The sequence below is a fragment of the Amblyomma americanum genome, chromosome 5 (assembly GCF_052857255.1).
Source record: "Amblyomma americanum isolate KBUSLIRL-KWMA chromosome 5, ASM5285725v1, whole genome shotgun sequence".
In the NCBI taxonomy this organism is placed as follows: Eukaryota; Metazoa; Arthropoda; class Arachnida; order Ixodida; family Ixodidae; genus Amblyomma; species Amblyomma americanum.
In genome coordinates, this window is record NC_135501.1 from 90,247,242 (window position 1) to 90,269,011 (window position 21,770).

At 45.6% G+C, this 21,770-nt stretch overlaps 1 protein-coding gene across 1 annotated transcript in view; it reads right to left on the reverse strand.

The window, feature by feature from the left end:
- LOC144134873 (uncharacterized) overlaps positions 1-21,214 on the reverse strand; it is a 38,311-nt gene extending 17,097 nt beyond the window's left edge. Inside the window, exons 1-2 of the mRNA XM_077667686.1 lie at positions 20,997-21,214; positions 2,817-2,965 (exon numbers count right to left, since the gene is read on the reverse strand). Coding sequence (XP_077523812.1) covers positions 2,817-2,965; positions 20,997-21,128 — 281 coding nt within the window. The 5' untranslated portion in view covers positions 21,129-21,214. The remainder of the gene's footprint in view (positions 1-2,816; positions 2,966-20,996) is intronic.
- Positions 21,215-21,770: the final 556 nt, after the last annotated feature.

A 21,770-nucleotide genomic window follows, 5' to 3' on the forward strand; every position in this document is an offset into this window, starting at 1 on the left:
ATCGGGTTTATTTCTGCCGATTGCTGTCGTGCGCGTCTTTCAAACACAGCATTCCAAGCCTCTTGAAGTTGGAATGGAGGCTCTTACTCTCTCCTATTAAGCTTCAAACTTACAGCTGTGGTAGGGAGCTCCACTGGGTAGCGCAAGTTCGAAACCAGCGTGCTGTATAGTTTAGATAAAAAATAGAAAATTCGTTTTGTACTGCAGCAGTCGTCAGAAACATTTTTTTTTCACCGTCTGCCCAACACGGTCCTGCCTTCTACGTACAATTACATGAAATGTTTGAGGAAAAATAATTTCTGAACTTTCAAAAGCAGTTGTTTGCTAGTGTCCGTACAGAACGAACAAAACGTTTTTAAATGGCTTTATCTGTATGCTTTGTTTCCCAATGCGCGGGAGCGCAACTAGAAGTTTTTTCTTGCCCATATCGGTTCTTTTTTGGTAAAAAAATTTTCACTAGACCTTTATCTTTGTAATGTAAGGCATTTTGATACAGAACGCGTTCGGGATAAACACACTATATTTTTCTGTGCCATTACTTCACTGCGTTCTTTCGCACTGGCGTGTTTCTCACAAATCCTAATAGTGAGGAATCTTTCCTGAATTCATCCAGCAAAACTGTAAGTAGTTCCACAACCTGGACTTCAACTATTATCACTCGCACGCTTGCTGCTCTATAAAATTTCTTCCGTGTTCCGTACAAGTTAAAATTTCCTTCAAACTTCGTACAATGGAGAGGAATGACTATGCCGAGTTTTAAGCCAATGTCCTGATGACACGGTTATATACTCTTACCTGCAGTTCATGTTCTCTCTGGAACAAAACTTTCATAGCGTGGGCTTTTTTAGGGTTTAAAACAATGCTCCGGATCTAGTGATGTGTTTTTATCCCAGCCAAAAGTATCGTAAGAAATCTTGAAGCCTATAGTTGCATTGAAATTTCCCACCTGCCTGTATCAATGCTGCTAGAAGAATCTCAACATATTGGGCAGTAATATTACAAAAAATAATTGGGCTGTAAAGATTTCACTCAGTCGTTTCCTAGTCTTAGGCTGAGGTGATTTCTGTATGCACAGTTCAGGTAGTGTGGACTTCCAGAAACCTGAAATGCATCGTATGCACTCAGTAAAAACAAACGAGGGAAAGCTTGAAACAGACTGCAGCCCTAACAAATGTGGGATAACGCGACTCTAAAAAATTCCTTCAAGGCGCCAAATATTTCTTCTGTAAAGAAGATACGTTTGCGCCGCATTATATATGTTTGCCGAAAAGCCTTTCACGCATGTACTGCTAAAGTGTTTTGCGCCGAGTTGTGCACTTTCACCAGCTTTTTAGCTCTTCAATTTAGAACAGAGACTTCAAGGTTGAAGTTTCCCGTCCTACAATTCGTGCTCACTTGAAGGTAAGATAAGGAAGAACTTCAGAAACTATCCAAATGAACCAAAATACATCTCAATTGCTATCGGGCACTGAAGTTTCCGGGACAGGTGACTTCCAAATGAAGCGCATATATCTGTTATAAACAGGTGGCTCAAGAGACTTCTGGAGAAGAAATTTGAATTCACATGCTGTGAGAAATTAACTGCTAGTAAAGTGACCTATATTTCTAGATGACTTTCGTGCGTCCTGGAGGCTTCTGTGCTTGATAGCACTAGTCTGTATATTTTCTTTTGTTGGTTGTCGTAAAAAGATTTTATTTTCGAAGTAATAAACGGTGCACCCTTTGGGTAAAAGGCAATTTTGAAAAAAATTTTCTCAATGTATTTCTTCGGAACCTGTGATTACACAAGAGCTACCTCAGTAATGCAAACCATACCCTTTTTGGTTTTGCCATTCGCCTTCTTTTGTATTTAATATGGGATGCTTTTGTTTGCATGAAATATATCCTCCCAGAAGCCAGTATTTTTCGTTTGCCTTCTACTCAACAACACATTTTAAAGCCTGACGTTATCGGTAAACAAAACTAAATTGAATCGGCTGCTTTTGTACCTCTCCGTAATTCCTTCCAGATTACAGCCCGCTGTAAAACATCCTTCAATGCGTTCTTGCGTATTGCAAGCAGTAATATAGGTAACAGAACATGGGTTTTCCGCCGCCATGTAAGGGGTCACGAAAACGCTAGATGTTACTCAATAATGGAACGCCACATTTGTTCGCGTGATCAACATATAATCAAAAAACCATTTATCTCATAACTTTTGTCGTGAGCTCATTACTGTGTTAAACGTTCTGAAAATTTGTGGGAGTTGTCAACACGAAAAAATTCCCACTGATTGAATAAATGTAAAACTTCGTGTGACTGGCCGTTTGAGTAAAGTAAACGACACTTTGCTTCAAGGTTGTATTGCTGGAGTGCACAGTCAAGGGCTTGTGTATTAAACTGTATTGTGCCAGGTGCGAAGTGGCCCATAATGTTGCACAAAAAGAACAGAAATAAAGTTGACTCTAGCACCACATATTTAAATGTGAAGGCGACCCTGCAATGTTTCTACAGTCCTGAATACGAGACATACAACAAATAAACAGTTCTACACAATACGCGGTTTCTTTTCGTTCTCTGATTGCTCACGGCAAATTCTTTCATATAAATTCTTGGTTGCTTCGGCTTTTCAAAAGACTACACCAGCTAGAATTAATTATTATCAGCCCCAAAGTGCACGACAAATGAACCGTGTGAGTTTATTACGCAAAAAGACAGTGTTTTTAGGAGCCTATGTAGGAGATGCAATAAATATGCTGGTGAGTTCCTCACATGAATAACTACGGTACTATTGACAAAGAAATTGTTGACGGTTGATCTTATATTGCATCACTCACCAAGTACCATTTTCCATGTAGTGACTTGAGTAGTTCATGCCAGTCTTTTGAAGGTGCGATACATTAAAGAAAGTACAGCTTCTGTTCTTGGTATGTGATCTGTTGAAATTAACGGCATAGAGCCAATAGGTATCCGTTATGTTAAGTGCCTGAAAATAAATAAAGTATAAATGGTTACGGTTTATAATACTGTCCTGGGGTACGCTTATGCTGCCAGTGCTTGTCCCTGTTGGAATAAAAATGTGGTTGGGTCTTAACTCAATTAAACCAAGCAGACGTGCGTAAACATGTGTTCATTTTCCGCCAAAATTTTTAGGCATCTGATACACACGCTACAGCGCTTTTGCTCATCTTCCTCTCTCCACTCTGCGGCAGCTGTCGCGGCGCCCTCCTCCCACTGGCTGCAGCCCGCGTGACGCTCCTCCGTATTAACTCGAGCTTTCCTGAGTTACTTCGATCACACAAGACAACATTCTTGCTCGGGCTTGTTACGTCTGGAGTAGTGCTTCCGCACTAATTCCACCTCGGAAAAGCTGCACAAACGAGACAGTGAACAGAAACACACTGTGTGGGGGTTCTCTTTTTATACAGATGCTCTACTGACTGTTATATACAATGTTTTTCTAGTGGCAATTGAAAGCTGCTTCCACCTTAAGCGCCTAGCCTGCCTTGGGGCTCAGAAACATACAAGGAAAATATAACGTGCACATTGTTTTCAAATTGAAACAAAATGCAGAAAATTGCAGTTTTCTAGAACCTAATGACTAAGCAAATATGACTTGTTTTCTTTGCTCACCCGAAGTTTCATTGCTGAGATCGAACGGAATATATACCAAAGAAAATTGTTTGACTAAAAGCGGTGCTGTTTGTAATGGTAGAGAAAGAGGGGTTTTTTTTACCCATAAAGCTTTTGGTTCACAACGGAGCGGCGCTGTCTTTGCCTTGGCATAGGGCTTGTTTCTATCTGCAATGCTGGCAACTTTGTGTCATTTTACGCCACATGACTTGTCTCTGAGGCATTGGTTAGGTGAGCAGTTGACCTTACCAAGCGGAGGAGTTTACTCAGGAACATAATGCGTGGTGTTTGGTCTCGCACTCTGCTAGCTGCGCATTGAAGAGTGTCAGCCCTTATTCATCACGTTTCTCGATTTCTTGAGGTCTGCTACCTCCTCCCTTCGGCGTGAAATTTTCTCAGTCCGAGGGATTCAAGATGGCGGTCCCCATAGTAATTCGATATAGCAACCCAACTGGCCATTGATTGGTGACGTCACTGAATTTGTGACATCATAATTATCTTGTCACGTAACTACGTTTAATCGCTTATAACTCAGTAATTATTGCGGTTATCATAAAAGAATTAGATATTTGCAATTTTCTAGATGATTACAACACGTTAGACACCAATAATAACTAATGTAATATTAATTTATGGTTAGGAATAAACTTAATTGCTCATAAATATTTAACCAAATTATGTCATGATGCAACTAATGACATATTCGTAACGAGCTCGATGAGTAGTAGAATGTTAGACACTAATATCGCATAATTAGGTTAATATTTAGTTAATGTTAGGCTTAACATGGCGGCCGTGACGTAAGCACTCGGCAGCTCTGAACGCGGTAGCCGCCCGCTAGCCGTGAGGCATAAAAAAGTAGACTAATCACATCGTAACACTTCGCATGGACGATAGATTTACTATCAAACAGCTAACGTTCGTTACTTCACCGCCTGCCAGATAGTGGCGGTATAATTTTTCGCCTTCTGTTATATAATTTTGATTTGCTCTTCTGCGACGCTCCAGACCTCGATGACCGAACCCGTTCAAAAAGAACTAATTAACGGCGCAGTGCTACGGGAGCCGCAAGCGGATGCCTCCAGCTACCAGAAATGATAAATCTTTTATGCAAGCTACTGCGAGTACACTTATTGAGGAGGTCATCATATACGCGTCTGCAAACAATTCAGGCTACACTGGTTGCGCACTGATGGAAAGGGAGTTGATCGGCGACGAAACCTAAACGCTGCTCTTGTGGAAACACATTCGAGCTCTTCGCCCGCCGTTAATACCGCGCCACAATCTAATACAAGGGGCTGAAAAGCATACTATAAGGGGGAAAAATTTATCAAAACATCACCAGCCAAAACGCCGGTTAGCGAGCACTGCTGCATTTAAAACGCCAACATGGGCCAAGAGCCTGGTAAAGAAATAAACAGGGTGTTCAATTTTTATTGCCTCTTTCTTAAAGCTCTTACAATAGGCGGCTGCAGAAGATTTCGGACCTGAATTCGTTACGGCTGTTTATTCTATTTTCAAGCCGTCCATTTTGTTCGACTTTCTATATAAACTCTGGTACAATTAGAAATATCTGGTAGTGTGAACTGTAGAGTTCTCAGTTCTTCGGAGTACACAGTGCATGGCAACAAAAGTGCACAAAATAACAACCAAGGATTTTTTGTGGGGCTCAAAATAAGATTTTCGTGACGCTAAGCATATAATAAAAAATCCAGAGAAGTCTGCACAACTCTTATACCATGCTTTGTCATGTCTGTAGGTGCTCCATGACGTGTACAGGTGAAATTATTTGTTAAAAAACAATCTGCAGGTTTAATGCACAAAGTTATGTGCACTGGGACTTTGAAGTATTAGTGAGAAACCAAAAACGTTGTATCAAAAATTCATAAAAAAGATCGCGTGGAAGTCCGCGCCACCCCTGAAAACATTACTTTCAACATTGGTGCGTCACTCTCACGTAGGAGCCGCATTATCAAAAACCCTGCGACAACAGACGCGGCCGTACTGCAGGCCAGGCGGCGGCCACTTTCAATCCATGGGGGCTACAATGGCCACGATAATACCTCAGGATAATACCTCAATGAAAGAAGGTCACAAAAGGTGCCCACCAAAAGATCAGACCTCAACCTTCTCTTCTCTCGGCCGCGCGGCCCACGTCTTGCTACATAAGGCACGATCGGGCACCGCAGTGACGAAGGAAGTGTTCAGCAAAGAGGAATAGGAGAACTGTGTTCATAGAAAATAAAAAAGAACTGCCGAAACCAGACCCTTCCCCCACTGCGCCCAGTAGCTCTCAACCAAAGCCTGACATAAAGCACCTCATTTTGCATTGCCCGGCGCTCACCGCAGCACGCAACTACTCCAGTCCCCATACATTCAATGCAACGATGAGTGCATTTAACTGAATCAAAATTCTGCCGCCGTTGTCGAAAGCCTATGCACTTCTCCCGTGCATGCAGGCTGCAGCTCATAATATGTTGTGCAGGGATGTGCAGCACTCGGCCATGTTCTGCACTGCACTAGCAACTTAAAGTTCTCCTTACCTACCTCCTCCGCCCTGCACTACCCTTACCCACGCTCTTGGTTGTCGCGCCCTATATTAAAAAAATTTATTAATTCATTCACTCACAGAAATAATACCCGTTCCACGCGCACTTCGCATACTCTGAAGATAGCTCACTGTCCTAAAGCAGGCAGGTCCAAAAGATTTGGCTAGATGACTGGATTGGTGAACTGTCACGATATTGAGACCTGGCTATTATCCAAGAACCCCAAAGCGTCACTACTATTTAAAACGTTATTTATTCGAGCCAATATTTAAGCGCTGAAAAAATGGGAGTGCGAAAAGCAATCTGAGGCAGGTAGTCTCTAGTGATTTATTTCCAAACGCCCTATTTCCGTAACTACCACAATAAACAGCTGTGACGCAGAAAACATTTAAAAGGCCTTCGTAAGCGGGTAAGAAGCTCGGAATATTTATCGAACAGAGCAAACGTAACACCATATATGGCAATGACAACTTGAGAAATACGCTAAAGGAAAGCGAAAAGCACGTCATTTTCATTATGGCAGAATGACACTTAAGAAGAATTACAAACAAATCTAAAACTAAGAACAATGTTGGCCACTGACTATTACAAACTATATGTCACAGCATTGTGAGTATGGCGGCAGTCGTAAGAGGCATAACTTGCACCAAAACAAAGCAGAAGCAGCTGATCAATAAAAGTATAAAAGGAAGTAGCCAAATCTTTAAATTATTATAAAGGACAATGCTAAGCAAAACAACCTAGACGCAAGAAAGGGCCTCTTAAGAGACAAGACACACCGCCTGAGTCTCGTCTTGCCTTTTTATGTCGTCTACGAAATTTTTTGCAGTTTGCCATCCTTGATAACAATTCCACATATTGAATATTGATACACATATTTATGTGTATCATGCATGGATGTGGCTTGGTCTGGGGAGGGCTTGGGGAACGGAGGGGGTTGGTCGGAGGTCCTATCTTCTAGTAACGGTATTAGAAAAGGGTACTCGTCTTATAGTTAAATAACACAGCACAGAGCACTATGCAGAATACATTAGTTTCAAGTGCATGGAAACTGCACACCATTGCGAAGATGTGGGGGAGGGGGGGGCGTTTCTGAATGCTGGATTTTTCCAGGGTGAATTAGTGCAGTACCTTTTCATGACACACTTAGCTGTAGAGGAAATTTTCTCCGAATGAATTTAGTGCAAAAATTAAGGTCTACCGCTGTCAACTTGGATGGCTGCGAACTGGGCGAGTTGGTACTGATTCATATTTGAACAGTGCAATGAAACAACGTAACACAACGAAGAATGGGCACCAGAACCGCTGTGGTGTCTATTCTTTCTTGTGTTCTTTGTTTTATTGTTTTATTGCGCTGTTCAAACATGAAATTGGATGGTATTTGAACTGTTCAAAGAGTAGAAGTTTACAGTATTTAATCATATTTTCTGCATTGTTCTTGTACTTAAATTTATTAGACTCTGGTAAAAAGAACTTTTAATTGAAACAGACCGAACCGTGCACCCATATTATAGATAAAATTATTTTTGGCATTTGTAGTTCATTCGCCGTGACATCAAAGTAACAGAATCGTTCGCAAAATATTATGTGCAGATACCCTAATATTCTTCTCACAAACTGGGAAGCAAGTGCTATATCAGACTCCACCGTATTATTCGGTGCAGGCCAGTGCTCCACAGTTTCTATTAGCTTCCTCTAAAGTAACTAGTATTTTCACTAAATAACATCATGTCCATGTACAGGTTGTGATAGCTGTGCCTTTCCCTTGAGTTGCCCCTTGTTGATTTTATCCGTTTTACCTATGCAAAGGGTCAATATCTAAAGCGGCTCCTTACCGAACAGTTGTGTATCGGCGTGATCCTTCGTGCAAAGTACGTATTTATTTCTTCGCTACGCTAACGAAGCCTGAGAAAGTTTTTGTACACCTTACCCATCGTACAGACGAGTATTATGTGTGGTCTACGAACTCGGAATTCATTTCCTTCAGGAATTCATGAAAAATGTGGTGATTGAGTTTTCACGCGCTAACAACGTAACACCTGAAGCATCTTTCATTGTACAGAACAAGTCCTGGTATTTTCTACGAGATGGCCGAGAAGCATCGCCGTCAAAAAACATTGCCTTTAAGAAGGAAACCTTTGGCAGCTTTTTCAATTTTCCTCCGAGATAGTTTCTTAAAGCAAACGTAATTTCCTCAGAATGAGTAGCCACACATATTAGTTTTATCACTCGCAGTTCCGCAAGGTGGTGCCGCCCTGGATAGCTGGCTTCATATCGTACTCCGTTTTCACCTGCCCCTGGTCTGGTTCAGGGTCTCGCCCGCCCCTGTATTTACTCTTCATCGTTTCACAAACACTTCCGAGGCATGTGGACACCTTCGTATTACGGTCCGCCGCCGAGCTGGCCCGCCAAGCGCCTCTATGATCCTAAAATGGCGCGCCTGCACCTCTGGAATGCAGCGTCTGACCAAGTCCCTGCACCCGAGTACCACAGATGCCTCGCCGCTCGCCCCCTCTTCCGACGCCAATGCCGTTGTGCCTGCAACGATCGCGCTCAATGTTATGAGTGACGCCAAAAATCCCAGGCCGACAGCCATGTCTCAGCCGCTTGCGTTCAGCTCCACCCATGCCACCATGCTCAATACTGTCGCATTCAACGCTGAGAGCTCCGGGTCGACCGGTGCGCCACAGACGGCTGCGTTCATCGCCGCCGCAGCGTCCACTCCTAGAAAACTCCACGTTGTAAGCGAGTGCGAGACCTTAGGGGTCATAGACACGTCACAGCTGGCTGCGTTCGTTGCCGCCGCGGGTGCCCGCGCCAACTCCAACCACAGTTATTATTGACGAGAAGACCTGCAGCCAAGCACCCGCATCGCAATGGCCGCCTTTGATGCTGCCGCTCTTACCGGGTTTAGGGCCTCGCCCATGTGCGCCAGTGCAAATTCAAAGTCCGCCGAGGATTTTCCCAGTCTTCCGAGCCGAGCTATGCTCCGCCCGTCTCTACCTGTTTGCCCACTGCGTTTAAAGCTGACGACCCGTCTGCAGACATGGATCGGCCGCCGCCTCCGGTAAACGATATATCACTCCAACCCCAGAACAGAAATTGGCTGGAGCACCAATGGTGCCAGCCGAAAGCCTGCCTACTCCGCCCGACCCCCGACGCCGTGCCGAGCTCATCACTGTTGGCATCCAACTTCCCCCTGTTACCCTCACATCCGAGCTGCCTCACTACGACATGCTCGCCGCAATCCTCTCCGCCCCACATCTCTACTCCAAGACCAGTGCAGAGATCACCGTTCATACCAAGCCAGCTCAAAGCATTGCATTGTTAAAAACTCTTTCTCCTCCCACCGCACACCTCCTGCTTTCTCTCACGCATCTCCAGCTTCACCGTAAGCCCATCAGTATCAAAAGATATGCCCCCAACTTCCCATTTCATGTCTCGGCGCAATCCAGAACGTTGGTAGCCACTTAGCTCTGCGCACATTATGCATGGTAATGAATCTTTCTCTACAGATATTGTTGTTGCTCGCATGGTGAACGCCACTCAATCCGTGCTCATAGCTTCCGCTGACACCGTCATCCCATATTTTGTATATTTTAAACACGTTGCCTTCCGATGTCGCCCTCGTAAACTCAAGCTACCCACATGCATTCTCCCGTCTCGCTCCGGGACATCGTGCTCACCAATGCACCCAGCGCAGCGTTTCGGGCATGTGCCGCCGCTGTGCGGCTCCTCCCCGCCAACCCTACCACTCAAGTACGTGCCCAACTCTGAGGCGTTCATTTCGAGGGAAATACCCGACCCTACCTCGACCCCACATAACCCCCCTTCCTCCTCGCTAAACAACGCGAGTGTGGCAAAGCTGTGTACCTCCTTCGCACAGGTTATCGCCGGGCCACGCAGCCTACCCCCTCCTCCTTCTCTAATCGTGAAACTCACTCTACTTCATTCCCGTCACAAATGGGCTCCTACGCCACCACAGTTTAAGGGTCTTCGATTCCCGTGCCTGTTTCTTGCACTACAACCTCTCTCCGCCTCTGACTGACGAGAGCCGCTCCTGCGATCTCCGGCTCGCAATGGCCAAGAACGTGCATGTGGCCAAGAACGTGCAAGCCCTTCACCGTGCTGTCACCACCTGTCACTCTAACTCACCTGCGGCGCGTGGTCCCTCGGCGCTGGGGTCTGCTCAAGAGTCATCTGTGCCGAGTTGCCCACGCGCTCGCCTTCAACAAGGGCTCCTACTTTGTACCTAATGTTTCCTTCACTCAGTCTCTACGTTCTCGAGATTGCCCTTGTAGCGAAGAATGTGGTGTTGGGGAAGTTGCTTTGACATAGTGACTCTCGGAATGCTCAGGCAAGTTTCAATGCGAGCCCTGATGGAGGAGCAACAATGGCGCATTTCTGAAGGTGAGCACCTACTAACAAGGTGTAAGACATCACTTCACAAGTTTATAGCTATGAAAACAATGTATACCTTAAAGAAGATTGCCTATCCCTCTTATGATTCGATAAGTACGGCGGATTTGTTGTCGTACCGAAGGGGATGTTACAGTCAGTGGCATCAAACGCCCTCACCGCAGTTTATCGAAATTGCAGAAAGGTGTCTCTAACTAAAGTCAGAAGCACAGCCAAGAAGTTGTGCAAAAGGGCGAACTTGAAGAAACTAATTAATGCAAGCGACTCTGACAAAAAGCTTACCTTAGGGGTGCTTTTCACGGCTAAAACTCTCAAACCGGAAAGCTCATTACGGGCCCTGATATCAGAAAATGGTTCAATGCAAAAACAAGTTTGCGTATTCCTCCAGCAACATTCAAGTATATTGCCGGTTGAATACGCTTTTCGCGTAAAAAAATTCAGAAGTAGTGGTGAAATTTTTGACGCAGAATTGAACCAAAAGGATGTACGCCCATTCAGCCGAGAGCAAAGACCTTTACTGTTCAATACCGCAAAAATACCTGAAAAATTATGCCAGCAACAGTATTGATAAATATAGAGCTGTTGCCTTCCAGAATGCTAGCGCTCTAGAAGCTGAATCGTTCCTTGAGATGTTGTCTGCCTACTTAAAGTCAACTTATATGGAACGGAATGGGGAACTTATTCTACAGAAAAAACTATATGTATGGGCTCAGCTGTGGCCTCCGTTTTAAGTGATCATTTCCTTGAAAGACAAGCTGTTAAAACAGAGCTTGCAAGAAACGAATGTGTTACAAGTCTTCAGATTTGTTGATTTTTGTTTTGCTTTTAAATTGTGACGAAGAGGAATAGTGTAACAAAGTGTCTTCTGTTCTTTCTGCATTTAATAAAGCTTTGTCCCCTTTATTCTTGACTCAGGAGCTTCTGGTTTAGAATGTTTTAAAATTTTTAGATTTGGAAATTCACCTTTCTCTGTGTTTGGTTTTCTGGGCTTACAAACAAATGGCGAGCCCACATATCTTACTATTTAATCATCCCATGCCAAAGTGTGAAAATAATCCATTGTGGAAACTTGAAAATTTATGCCCTTTACAAGTCATGCGAACATCTGCTTTTCTTTTCAATATTTAGGTCCTTTGTCTTTAGCATCTTTCGATATTGTTCGTATATATAGCGCTCTTTTTTATCTATGTATTGTTTTTTCACTGCCCCACCCTCTCTATAATGCGAAAGCCCTGAGGCTAAAATAAATGAAATGAAATGAAAGCAGTTTCCAATATCAGGTCCGCCGCCTCAGAGAGTTGGGTTATCCTCACGATGTCATTTCATCAGTCACAAAAAATGCTCAAGAAGCTTAAGAAACAAGAAGATGCACACAAACTTCAAACAAGACTTCCTAGAACTAAATATGCTGTGATTCTAAATCTAACCTAAAGAATCTAAAGAAGGTGGGAGCAAGGGCTGGTGTAAAAGGGCGTTTTTCAGATTGATGTGGGCCAATTTAATCTCGGCCCGTAGAGAGCCGATCTGTGGTAAAAATCATGACCAGAAGCACGTCATTTGAGATAAGAGAGTAGTATATTTCATTCCACGCAACTGTGGGTCCACATACGTTGTACAATTGGGAAGATTTGTAAATGATAGGCTGTATGAGCACCAATATAAGATGGACTATGAGCATTCTGTGCATATAAGTATTCACTCCAAAAAGCATGGATGCTAGCCTGACTTGAGCAAGACTTCCGTACTGACTAGAGCGGAAAACGAAATTACCAAGGGAAATATTAGAAGCTATGGAAATCAGAAAGCGCGGTGAATCATGCATCAGTAATCCTTCGACATCGCTATCGTGAAAGGAGTTGGCATATCTAGGGATGAGCTCATGAACGGTGGTGGTATTGCGGGTGTGCTCATGTTTTGTGCATGTTGGCATTTTTCATGTTTCTTGCTTGGCTGCTGTAGTTTATCTGTGCAACAAGAAATAAATTGTCAGTTGCTAATGCGCCTTACGTGTGTTGTTCTTATCATTCTTTGTCTCGGTGCTGGACGCTTGAAATATGCCTATGTGGGCCTCACAAGGCAGCTCTCAAGCTTTCTAAAACTACCTCTATCAATAAGGTCTTTACCGAAGGCCTCTTTTATAATCTCCGTTCTCCTCTAACTCTGCACCATGACTCACCGCTTCCACGCTTTCTTTTACCCGTCAGGGTCAGTGGTTAATCTATCAGGTGGGTACCTCTCCATTTCTTGTCCCGTCACAACCTTTACCTATTCTGTTCCCACGCCGGCTCACATTTTTCGTATCCTCACCTTCCCGACCAACATGTCCCCCCGTTCTGCACACTGGCAACCGTCATGCGGCCGCGCATCACAATTTCCCTCTCTGATACATGGGTGTGGCCTAAACAGACGCCTCTTTCCTGCGTCCTCGAGTTTCCCGTGGCTACGCCCAGTACCATCCCCACCTCCCTGCGCCCGAAACCCACACCAGCGGGCGGCACCAGCGCCTTCCGGACGCATTGTCCCTCGAGGTCCTCGCCATTGCGCATGCCCTCCAGTCATTTGCCCTGCTTCCGTCTCTCCAAAGTACACAGTCTATTCAGACACTTATGCCGCTATCTGCCACATACAGAACCACTCCCTGTCCACTTCACTCCAACAGGAGGCCGAAAGAGCGGTCTACGCACTACAGCCTTCCACAGTTTTGCTCCCTTGGGTGTCTGGCACTCAGGGATTGACGGAAATGAGCTAGCCTATCAGCTCGCCCATCAGCTCGCCGTTGATCCCTTGGCCCAAGCCCTCGGAAGACGGTGGAAGACTCACCATGCGCCCCGCCATGAAGGTCAATCACGAGCTCCGCCTTGACAAACGTCTTTACCCCCCCCCCCCCCTCATCAATGTGCCGGAGGCTCGACTTCCTCAGCACGTTCAAATGAATGCAGTAATCACCCCTTCCCACCAATTCTTATACCGCTGTTGAACGGGCCCTTCATATCGCCACTACCCCTCTATCCATGCAGACCTGGCCCATTGCCTCTTGTATTGCCCAGCCGCTCGGCAGTCTCGTTCCTTCTCAATCCATCGCCACCTTGCTGGGCTAGCTTGGCACTGATGAGAAAGAAGAACAGCGACGTCTAGTCGCTCAAGTGGTCCACATGCTCGGCCTGTAAATTATAGTCAAATGAAGACTTAAAGCTCCTGCTATCACTCTAAGCTGCACGCGCATAGGGTGTATACGAATCCATGTCCTCTGCCGTTACCTTGCCGTGCATGTTTTCGAGGGCAGCGAGTTTCTGCGAGACGTTGAACTCTGAATACAAACCGGGAATGAACACAACAATTTGTGCTGTGTCAAATTCGCGGACACATCTAAATCCAGAAGATAGTTCGTGAACGTCTTAGATCTCTTTGCAATTTGTTAGACATTAGCTCGCCCTGTGACGTAGTTTTTGAGTGGAACAGCAGTAAATGTACGCTAACGTTTCTTAGTAATACTTTTCTGCGAAGCAGCCACGAAGCCACTCTGACCACAAATTCCTTTGCAATTCTACCGTCAGTAAAGCACATCTCCTTTTTGGGCACCCATGCGCAATGTCATACTTTGCCAGCCATTATACCTTTATTATTTCAGTCCTCTCGATACCGGATCTCGTTGTGATTGCACAGCTCATATCAGTGCTGCGTACTTGTGGACACGCTTTGGTCCAACCAGTTTCAATTATTTTAAAAGCTTTCCCCCGTAGTATCGACAAAGGCTGTACTCCTATAGGACCGCAACGGTTTCCTTAAATAGAAGACATGATTTCTTTTTTTCCGCATAGAATGAATAAGCAACTAACTCCATGTTCATTTTTGAAAATTTGGCAAGCTCTGTCTATTTTTCTTCTGTGCCAGTTTGCCTCTAAAAGAAAAAGTGAAGGAGCACTGTGAATATCTGTATCTGTCACCTCATCGTTTATTTCTACAAATTTTGTGGGCGCTTCCAACACCGGTACATTTGTTCGCAACTAAAGGTAAATAAGCCAATCATGAGGCTTTCCTCTGGCTCATGCACCTCCCTGATGTCGCATGCTGAGGCTTCGAAGGTGCGTCCCGACAGCGCCGTTTCTGCTCTTACAAGGAGGTCTAGCTGTGCTCGGACTAGCGTGATGGGGATTGAATAAGTGTTATTATCGATGCTAGCTTCAAGAAATTAGGCGACAGGCAACTAAGAGTGAGTATTTTACACCATTGATTAGGTCGTGTAGTTTCGCGAGTGAAAAGAAAGCAAAAAGACTCGGCCCCAGCGCGCCTGGGCCTATATAAGCGAACTCGAGAAAGATTCGGCGCTAGCTCTGATATGTTGGCCGGAGATGCCATTTGGTGCGTCGCGCGCTCCCCACAAGGCTGTGTCATGAGGCTGTCATTTCGTTGGCGCTGCGTTCGACATGGTGGCGTGATATTGAGACTAAAATAAAGCTGGCTCTCAGGCAGAAGCGCAATTGCTCAACGCTTTGGCAGACACCCTGTCTCAAGGCGGAGGTGCAGAGGAGGCCCTGTAGCGTTATGTAACACCGCAATAACGAAGGGTGTCCGTCTATTTGTGTTAACAGAGGGGGCTTGTGCTTGAACTAAATAGCGTCAGTAGAAACAAATGAAAAAGAAACGTGGCAGAAAAACGAAAATACTCCAGCCCATGGCAGTCGTATTGGTGGTCAGTGCATGTCGTCGCGGTTGTACATTCTTCTTTTTATGTACCTACTGGCGATGGCACGTCAACGCGTCTGTCATGCTCTTTATTACTCTGGTTTTTTGTAATAATTATCTGTTAGCCATGGGGACGCAGAGAACTTTGGCTGCACAGAGCTCGAGCGCAGGCTGTTTTCCGGTCGGCAGTTCGCCGGTGCCTTCAGCACTTGTTTGTCGTCCCGTTCAGCTGGAATTTGTTTTCATGCGAAATCATTGCATGGCTCATCAGCAAGGCAACCTGGCGGCGCTGACTAACAAAAGTTATAACTAAGCTTCTTGACATCACCATGGTCTCGCATGTAGTCATCAACAGATCATAAGAGGGTAATTGTTGATCATAAGCAATGAAGCAAAGACATTTGACGATAATATAGTCGTTAGGGATAGCGATATCTAAGTGATACTTTTAGCGATACTGGAATGGTAAAGTACGTTAATAAATAATGGTGATGGTCATTAATGAAAATAAAAGTGATAAAAGCCTTTATGTCAGTGACCGCCAAGGTAAATGCGTTGAGGGGAATAGCCTCAAGAGCTCAACGCCCAGGATACGGATGCTCTCACTGTTCGCAAGTTGCAGAGCATCGCTGAGGCGTGCTTCTCGCCGGCCAATTAAAGGATGTTTACTTTTTTTACCAATTGAGGTCGGCCCCAGACATCCTGCCCTACTGTAAAAAAGATGAAGGCAAGGTTGGTGGCTCGCTTCATCACGTAAATACAACGTAGTGTCGTCGGCTTAAGCGGATTCTCGTAGTGCCTGACAACTAGGGAGAGGGAAGCCGATGATGCCTGGTAATTAATGACGTCTCTATGAAAAGGCTCCAAGCTAAGAGCAAACAGACGAGATGAGAGGGCAAACGACGGGTTACAGAAAAAGTGGAACTTTCTCACCCGTCCACTGCCAGTGTGTCTCATACCTGCTTTTATTGAGACAGAAAATTCCGCGAAAACTTAAAAGCTTCAGAGTACCGAATATGTAGCCATGCTCCAGCCGATCGAAAGCCTTATGTTGATCTTAATACACAGGTATGCCAGTATCAAAATGTCTCTGTAAGGAGTCTCTAGTGTGACGCGTGATATACAACAAGCTCTGGATTTCCCTTCGCGGTGTAGACCACACCAGATGGCAAGCAATGAGGGAGGCCATCACACCCCTCACACGTCGGACCAGAATGGCAGCAATAGCATTGTAGTCGACATTCAGAAGTGTGATCGGCTGCCCTTCCTCCCGATGAGACGACCCGGGATAACTCCTTGACAACAAACCTATCCGCTTTCTCCCAAAACTGGCAGGGAAGTCTGACTGCTAAAAACACTGTCGAAGAACACTGGGGAGTTCCGGACCGATGATGCCCCAGAAACCTAAAATAGTTCTACAGGGGACCCATCTGGCCCAAGCTCTGACGCACGCTTCATTGACTGCAGAGTTGCCCGTACCTCCTCTAAAGTAAGAAGAGCGAAAACTGCCTCGCACACCAGCCGCCTGACCACCGGCAACCCGGCCAACATTGCATGCGTCCGTGTAGCCCACAGCCCATACATCAACCGAGATGTCCGAACACGCTCTAGCTCTGAAATTCACCAAAAAACGCATGCAGTCATGGGTTTGATGAGGAGCAGAGGAGGGCATTCCGCTTAACTTCTAGCTATGAGTGTAATAATGCCGCGCAAAGTGCAGCAGTTCCGGTTTCGCAGCGGGGCGACAGAGGTACCGGCTGTACAGCTCGTCACACCATGCAGGCATCAGAGCGGAATTCCAGTCTGCCCTTAGCGCAATGCACAGCTTCGCAGCCATGTTTTCGAGTTCCCGAGACACGCGGCGACACAGCGCACTGTACTTTACTGAACAATGTATACGCCAAAGTAAATTGAGCATATCCCATGAGCTGTCGCCGCCGCCATCTATCGAATCATCCAGTGTACGCGACAAGCTCTAGCGTGTACGCGAATCGTGCAGTAGACGCACATCGAAGCGCTATAGGCGAAATGGGGCAGTGTCAGGGGTAGAGAGGGTGAGAATGGCCGGCCGGGAGTCAAATATAACCAGGCGTTAATGGGCGAGGCAACAACATTCATAGCCGTCAGGTGTGCAGAGAGCACCTGCTGCATATACTCGCGGTCAAGGCAGCTCGCCAATAAACACCGACTCAATGTCCGGCAGAACCATGAGCCATGCACTAGCTCGTGCGCGTCATGAAGCGCAAACTGCTCAACAAGGCGCTGCACGCCACGTGCGTTCCAGCTAGAGCGACCCGAACCGAAGCCCTGCTCGTGAGCGTTCCAGAAAAGACGGAGTCAAAATCGTCCACTGTTATGACATAGCAGCCGTATAGGTGCTATACAACCAAGTCCCGAAAAAAATCAGTGCTCTGACTTACGTTCTCCGGCATATAAATGCTCCTAACACGCAATCTTAACAAAGAAAAGACGCAATATAACGCCAATACACGCCAAAACCCGTCATACATGAAATGATGGTCTCGCAGAAGCCACTATTAAAACTACAATTTCCTCCTCACGTGAGAGCGAAGTTGCGAAGGAAAAGAAGCATTCCAATTGCGGCATGCGTTTGAACACCAGTACATCAGAAAGGATTGTAAAATTTGTCACCTGCAGGCATAAAACACCGTACTGGGCTGTTCAAACTAACTCAATTATTCCAGTCTTCTTCCATTGGCTTCGATGCCCTGAGAAATCAAAAAATTAATTTGAATCGGTTGTAATGGGACCGACAGGCGCAGCGCAGCGATGAAGCGGACGAGTTCAAGCGGGTCAACGAAGAAGCAGACGAAGTGCAGCTGGGTTTTTCGAACGACGCCTGTGAGTGTGCCATATTACTTGAGGAGAAGAAGAAGAAGAAGAAGAAGAAGAAGAAGAAGAAGAAGAAGAAGAGTGTGCCCGTCGTGTCGCCGGTCAACCAAGATCAACAGACCTGTGCTTCAAAAAAACGTCTTCGGCATGACTGAGCGGTTCAACCGCACTCTGAGTGACATGCTCGCCATGTACGTTGACACCGCCCACTCCAACTGGGATCAAGTGCTCCCGTTCGTCACGTACGCGTATAACACAGCTACTCAGACAACAACGGGGTTTTCTCCTTTCTTCCTCTTATACGGCCGGGAGCCTACATCCACCATGGACACCATCCTTCCTTATCACCCTGACCCTTCCGAGACCACCTTACTCTCCGAAGCTCACCTGTATGCCGAAGAATGCCGGCAACTTGCCCGCTCTTTCACCACACAGCAACAATGGGATCAGAAGCACCATCGGGATTCCCCGGACCCTCCAGCGTCATACCCATCTGGCGCCCTCGTTTGGCTCTGGGTGCCTTCCTCCACTCCCGGCCTCGCCACGAAACTACTGTCTCGCTTTCACGGACCTTACCGGGTTGTCCGCCAAACTTCTCCGGTGACTTATATCGTTGAGCCGCTCGTTCCCTCTTCGGACCACCGTCGCCGGGGCCGCGAAACTGTGCACGTTGAGCGCCTCAAGCCTTACTATGACCCGCCCATCCTCTCCTCTCCGTAAGTCGCCAGGATGGCTCCTTTTTCGGAGGGAGAGTAATTGTAATGGGACCGACAGGCGCAGCGCAGCGATGAAGCGGACGAGTTCAAGCGGGTCAACGAAGAAGGAGACGAAGTGCAGCTGGGTTTTTCGAACGACGCCTGTGAGTGTGCCCGTCGTGTCGCCGGTCAACCAAGATCAACAGACCTGTGCTTCAAATAAACGCCTTGACACGGTACATAATTTTTAATCGTTATATAATTTTAATCGTTAATTACGCTAGAATAGGGCAATGTGCATATGGGCACGTCTTTGTTTTCAGCCTTACCAGGGCCTATTTGGGACCTACAGAATTTCATGTGCTCAGGTTCATTTGGGGTAGGAGATATTGTCTCAGCATGCGTCAATATGGACGCCGCTACTGCATTCATGCCCCAAAGCGGGACCAACGTGGGCAGTATTTGGGCACGCCCGCTTTCCAGCCCTGCCAAGGTTTGCGTGAAATCTACGGCGCTTTTGTTTGTGCGGCCCCATTATGCTAGCTGTTGTTTTTTTTTTTTCTACACAGAGCCCACATGGACGTTACATCTGTCCAAATGTACTAAACAAGAGATCCATGGGGTGTAGATGTACGAATGCGGTCTGAGGTAGGCCTAGCAACAGCGTTATGGGCACCATTCAGAATCAAAGGTGAAGGCCTGTTTGGGCTGTCCCACTTAGTTCCCAGAGGGACCCGGCGTCGGTGCTACATAGGTATGTAGGGCCCCTTACTGTGTGCTACTTGAGTACGAACAAAATAACCTGCTTTCACTGCCGGCGGTTTCATCGACACACGTGCTGTAGCAGAGGTGGGTATAGCCTATGAAGACACCGCCCAGACGCATATGTCAGAGATGTTTTCCTATGGCGACGAAGGCGGGAAACGGACAAGAAATATCAAGGCTTATCGGTAGGGACACGGACACACAGAGCATGGTGGTCCGAAGGGGTGTGGTTGAGATAAAAACGGCCTGCTGGGAGGCCGACTTTTATCAGAACGATCGCTGCCACCCGTACGCCGATCGGGAGGCACCCGTGGGCCGGCTGCGGCCTACGCAGTGTAATTTTGAGAGCTCTGGTGTTGGGCTTCTGCTCATTAAACGAATAGCTTCTCGCCTCTGGGGGGATTTTTTTTCGGACAAATAGGTTCATGACTCCTAAATTTTATGGGTGTCTATGCCGGCTTTAGATTACGATCTAGCGTCAGTTTCACCTTGGTTTAAGTTTTCGAGTGAATTTGGTGAGGAGATAAGCTAAAATCATATCATAGCTGAAGTACGCATTTCATTGATATATCCTTTGCACAGTAAATGCCCTCCAGCGACGGTGCCAAGCATTCTTAGTTTTTACTCTGATTCTAAACCCAAGGGTTTCTAATCCGAATTCTTCGGATCGCAGTGTGAATACAGCAAAGAGCCCATCTGAATAATTTCACATGCTTTAGGAAATTCGCATTGCTTAGTTTTCATTTAAGGAGCCTTGCAAGGGGTTCGACATGAAGTTCAAGTGAATGTTGCAAAACAATATCGAGTAGTTTCTGTGCAATAATTCAGATTCAGAGAAGGCATTGAGCCAAATTGCTCTGCAGCCGCAAAATAAAACACAACCGACGCCATTACATTCATTCCATGATCGCGTGACAAGTTACAACATGATATAGGCAGAAAGTTATGAGAGACAAGGCAAATATGACACAGCAAAAGATAGGATGAGAGAAATGTGGAAAGACACAGCTTATACGACAGCACATATACCCACGCTCCCCAAATAATGCACCAGAGAGACAGCGGAACTATGGTTTTTTGGAAAAATTCAAAATGAGAAAATAAACATTTTCTTTGGTGTTCCTTTCTTTTTCGACTTTCAGGACATTCTAATTCTTCAGGAACAAAATGAAGTAGCTTTACAGCAATTACTGAAATGATGACACCGGTTCAAATGTATCCAAGAGCACATTTCTTTTAAACGTTAAAATCACAATCTTTCTGAATGAATTTATCAAAGATACACGAGGATATTTCGCAGAAAGGTTAAGGTGAGCATGACTTTCCACGCTGGTCATCAGATGCATCGCATTCTGAAATTATTACTTCAGTTCACCTGAGCAGAAAGACTTTTTTTAAGAAGCAATTCAGATGCTTTTACCTTAAAGATGTCTTGAGCAGCGGAAACATTTCTCTGGCAGTTGTCATTTGGAGGCTCTGCGCATACAGGGTTGTCAGTAAAGCTTAGGAACAGGTTAAAAAGAGCTGCCAATGAAAGAATACAGAAGATCATTCTGAAGGGATTTTGCTCTCAGAATATCAAACTCCTTTGCCATGCAGCTTCATGTTTCTTTTATCTCAACGTTGACCCCGGTAACCTGAGGTGAGCAGAAAAGTTTGCCGCATCACGTGACGTTTTGGTAAGTTAAAGGACTAAACCATTGTTCAAACAGATGAGCTCTCGCGATGGCAGGCGTCATACCAAGGAACTGTCGTCGTGCTAGATTGGCGGCTTCATAATATTTCTTTTTCTGTCTGCTCATTTTCTTGTAAGGAATGTTCTGAACTCAAAAGCAGAAGGTTCAGCGGAACAATTAACAATGCGAAAAAATATCTGTCAGAGCGCTCAACAGATGGTCGAAGACTCAGAGTGGGGGCTCATGGCGCTAACTTTCAATTGCTTTTCATAATAATTTTTTATCGCACGTCTACAAGCGTAGAAGAGCGACGAATGGATATAGATGTTTTAAGTCGAATTTTAACTCTAGTAAGAGGCGTTGATCCTTGCCTAGGCGCACATGTAACGTTTTTTTTTTCTTTTCACAAAGGAATCTTGAAGTTCTAGCTGGTCATGAACATCACAAATGCAATTATTCAAATCCTGAGCGTCCGTCGACTACAATACCGTTCATGGTTTATGTGGTTTAGCGTCCCA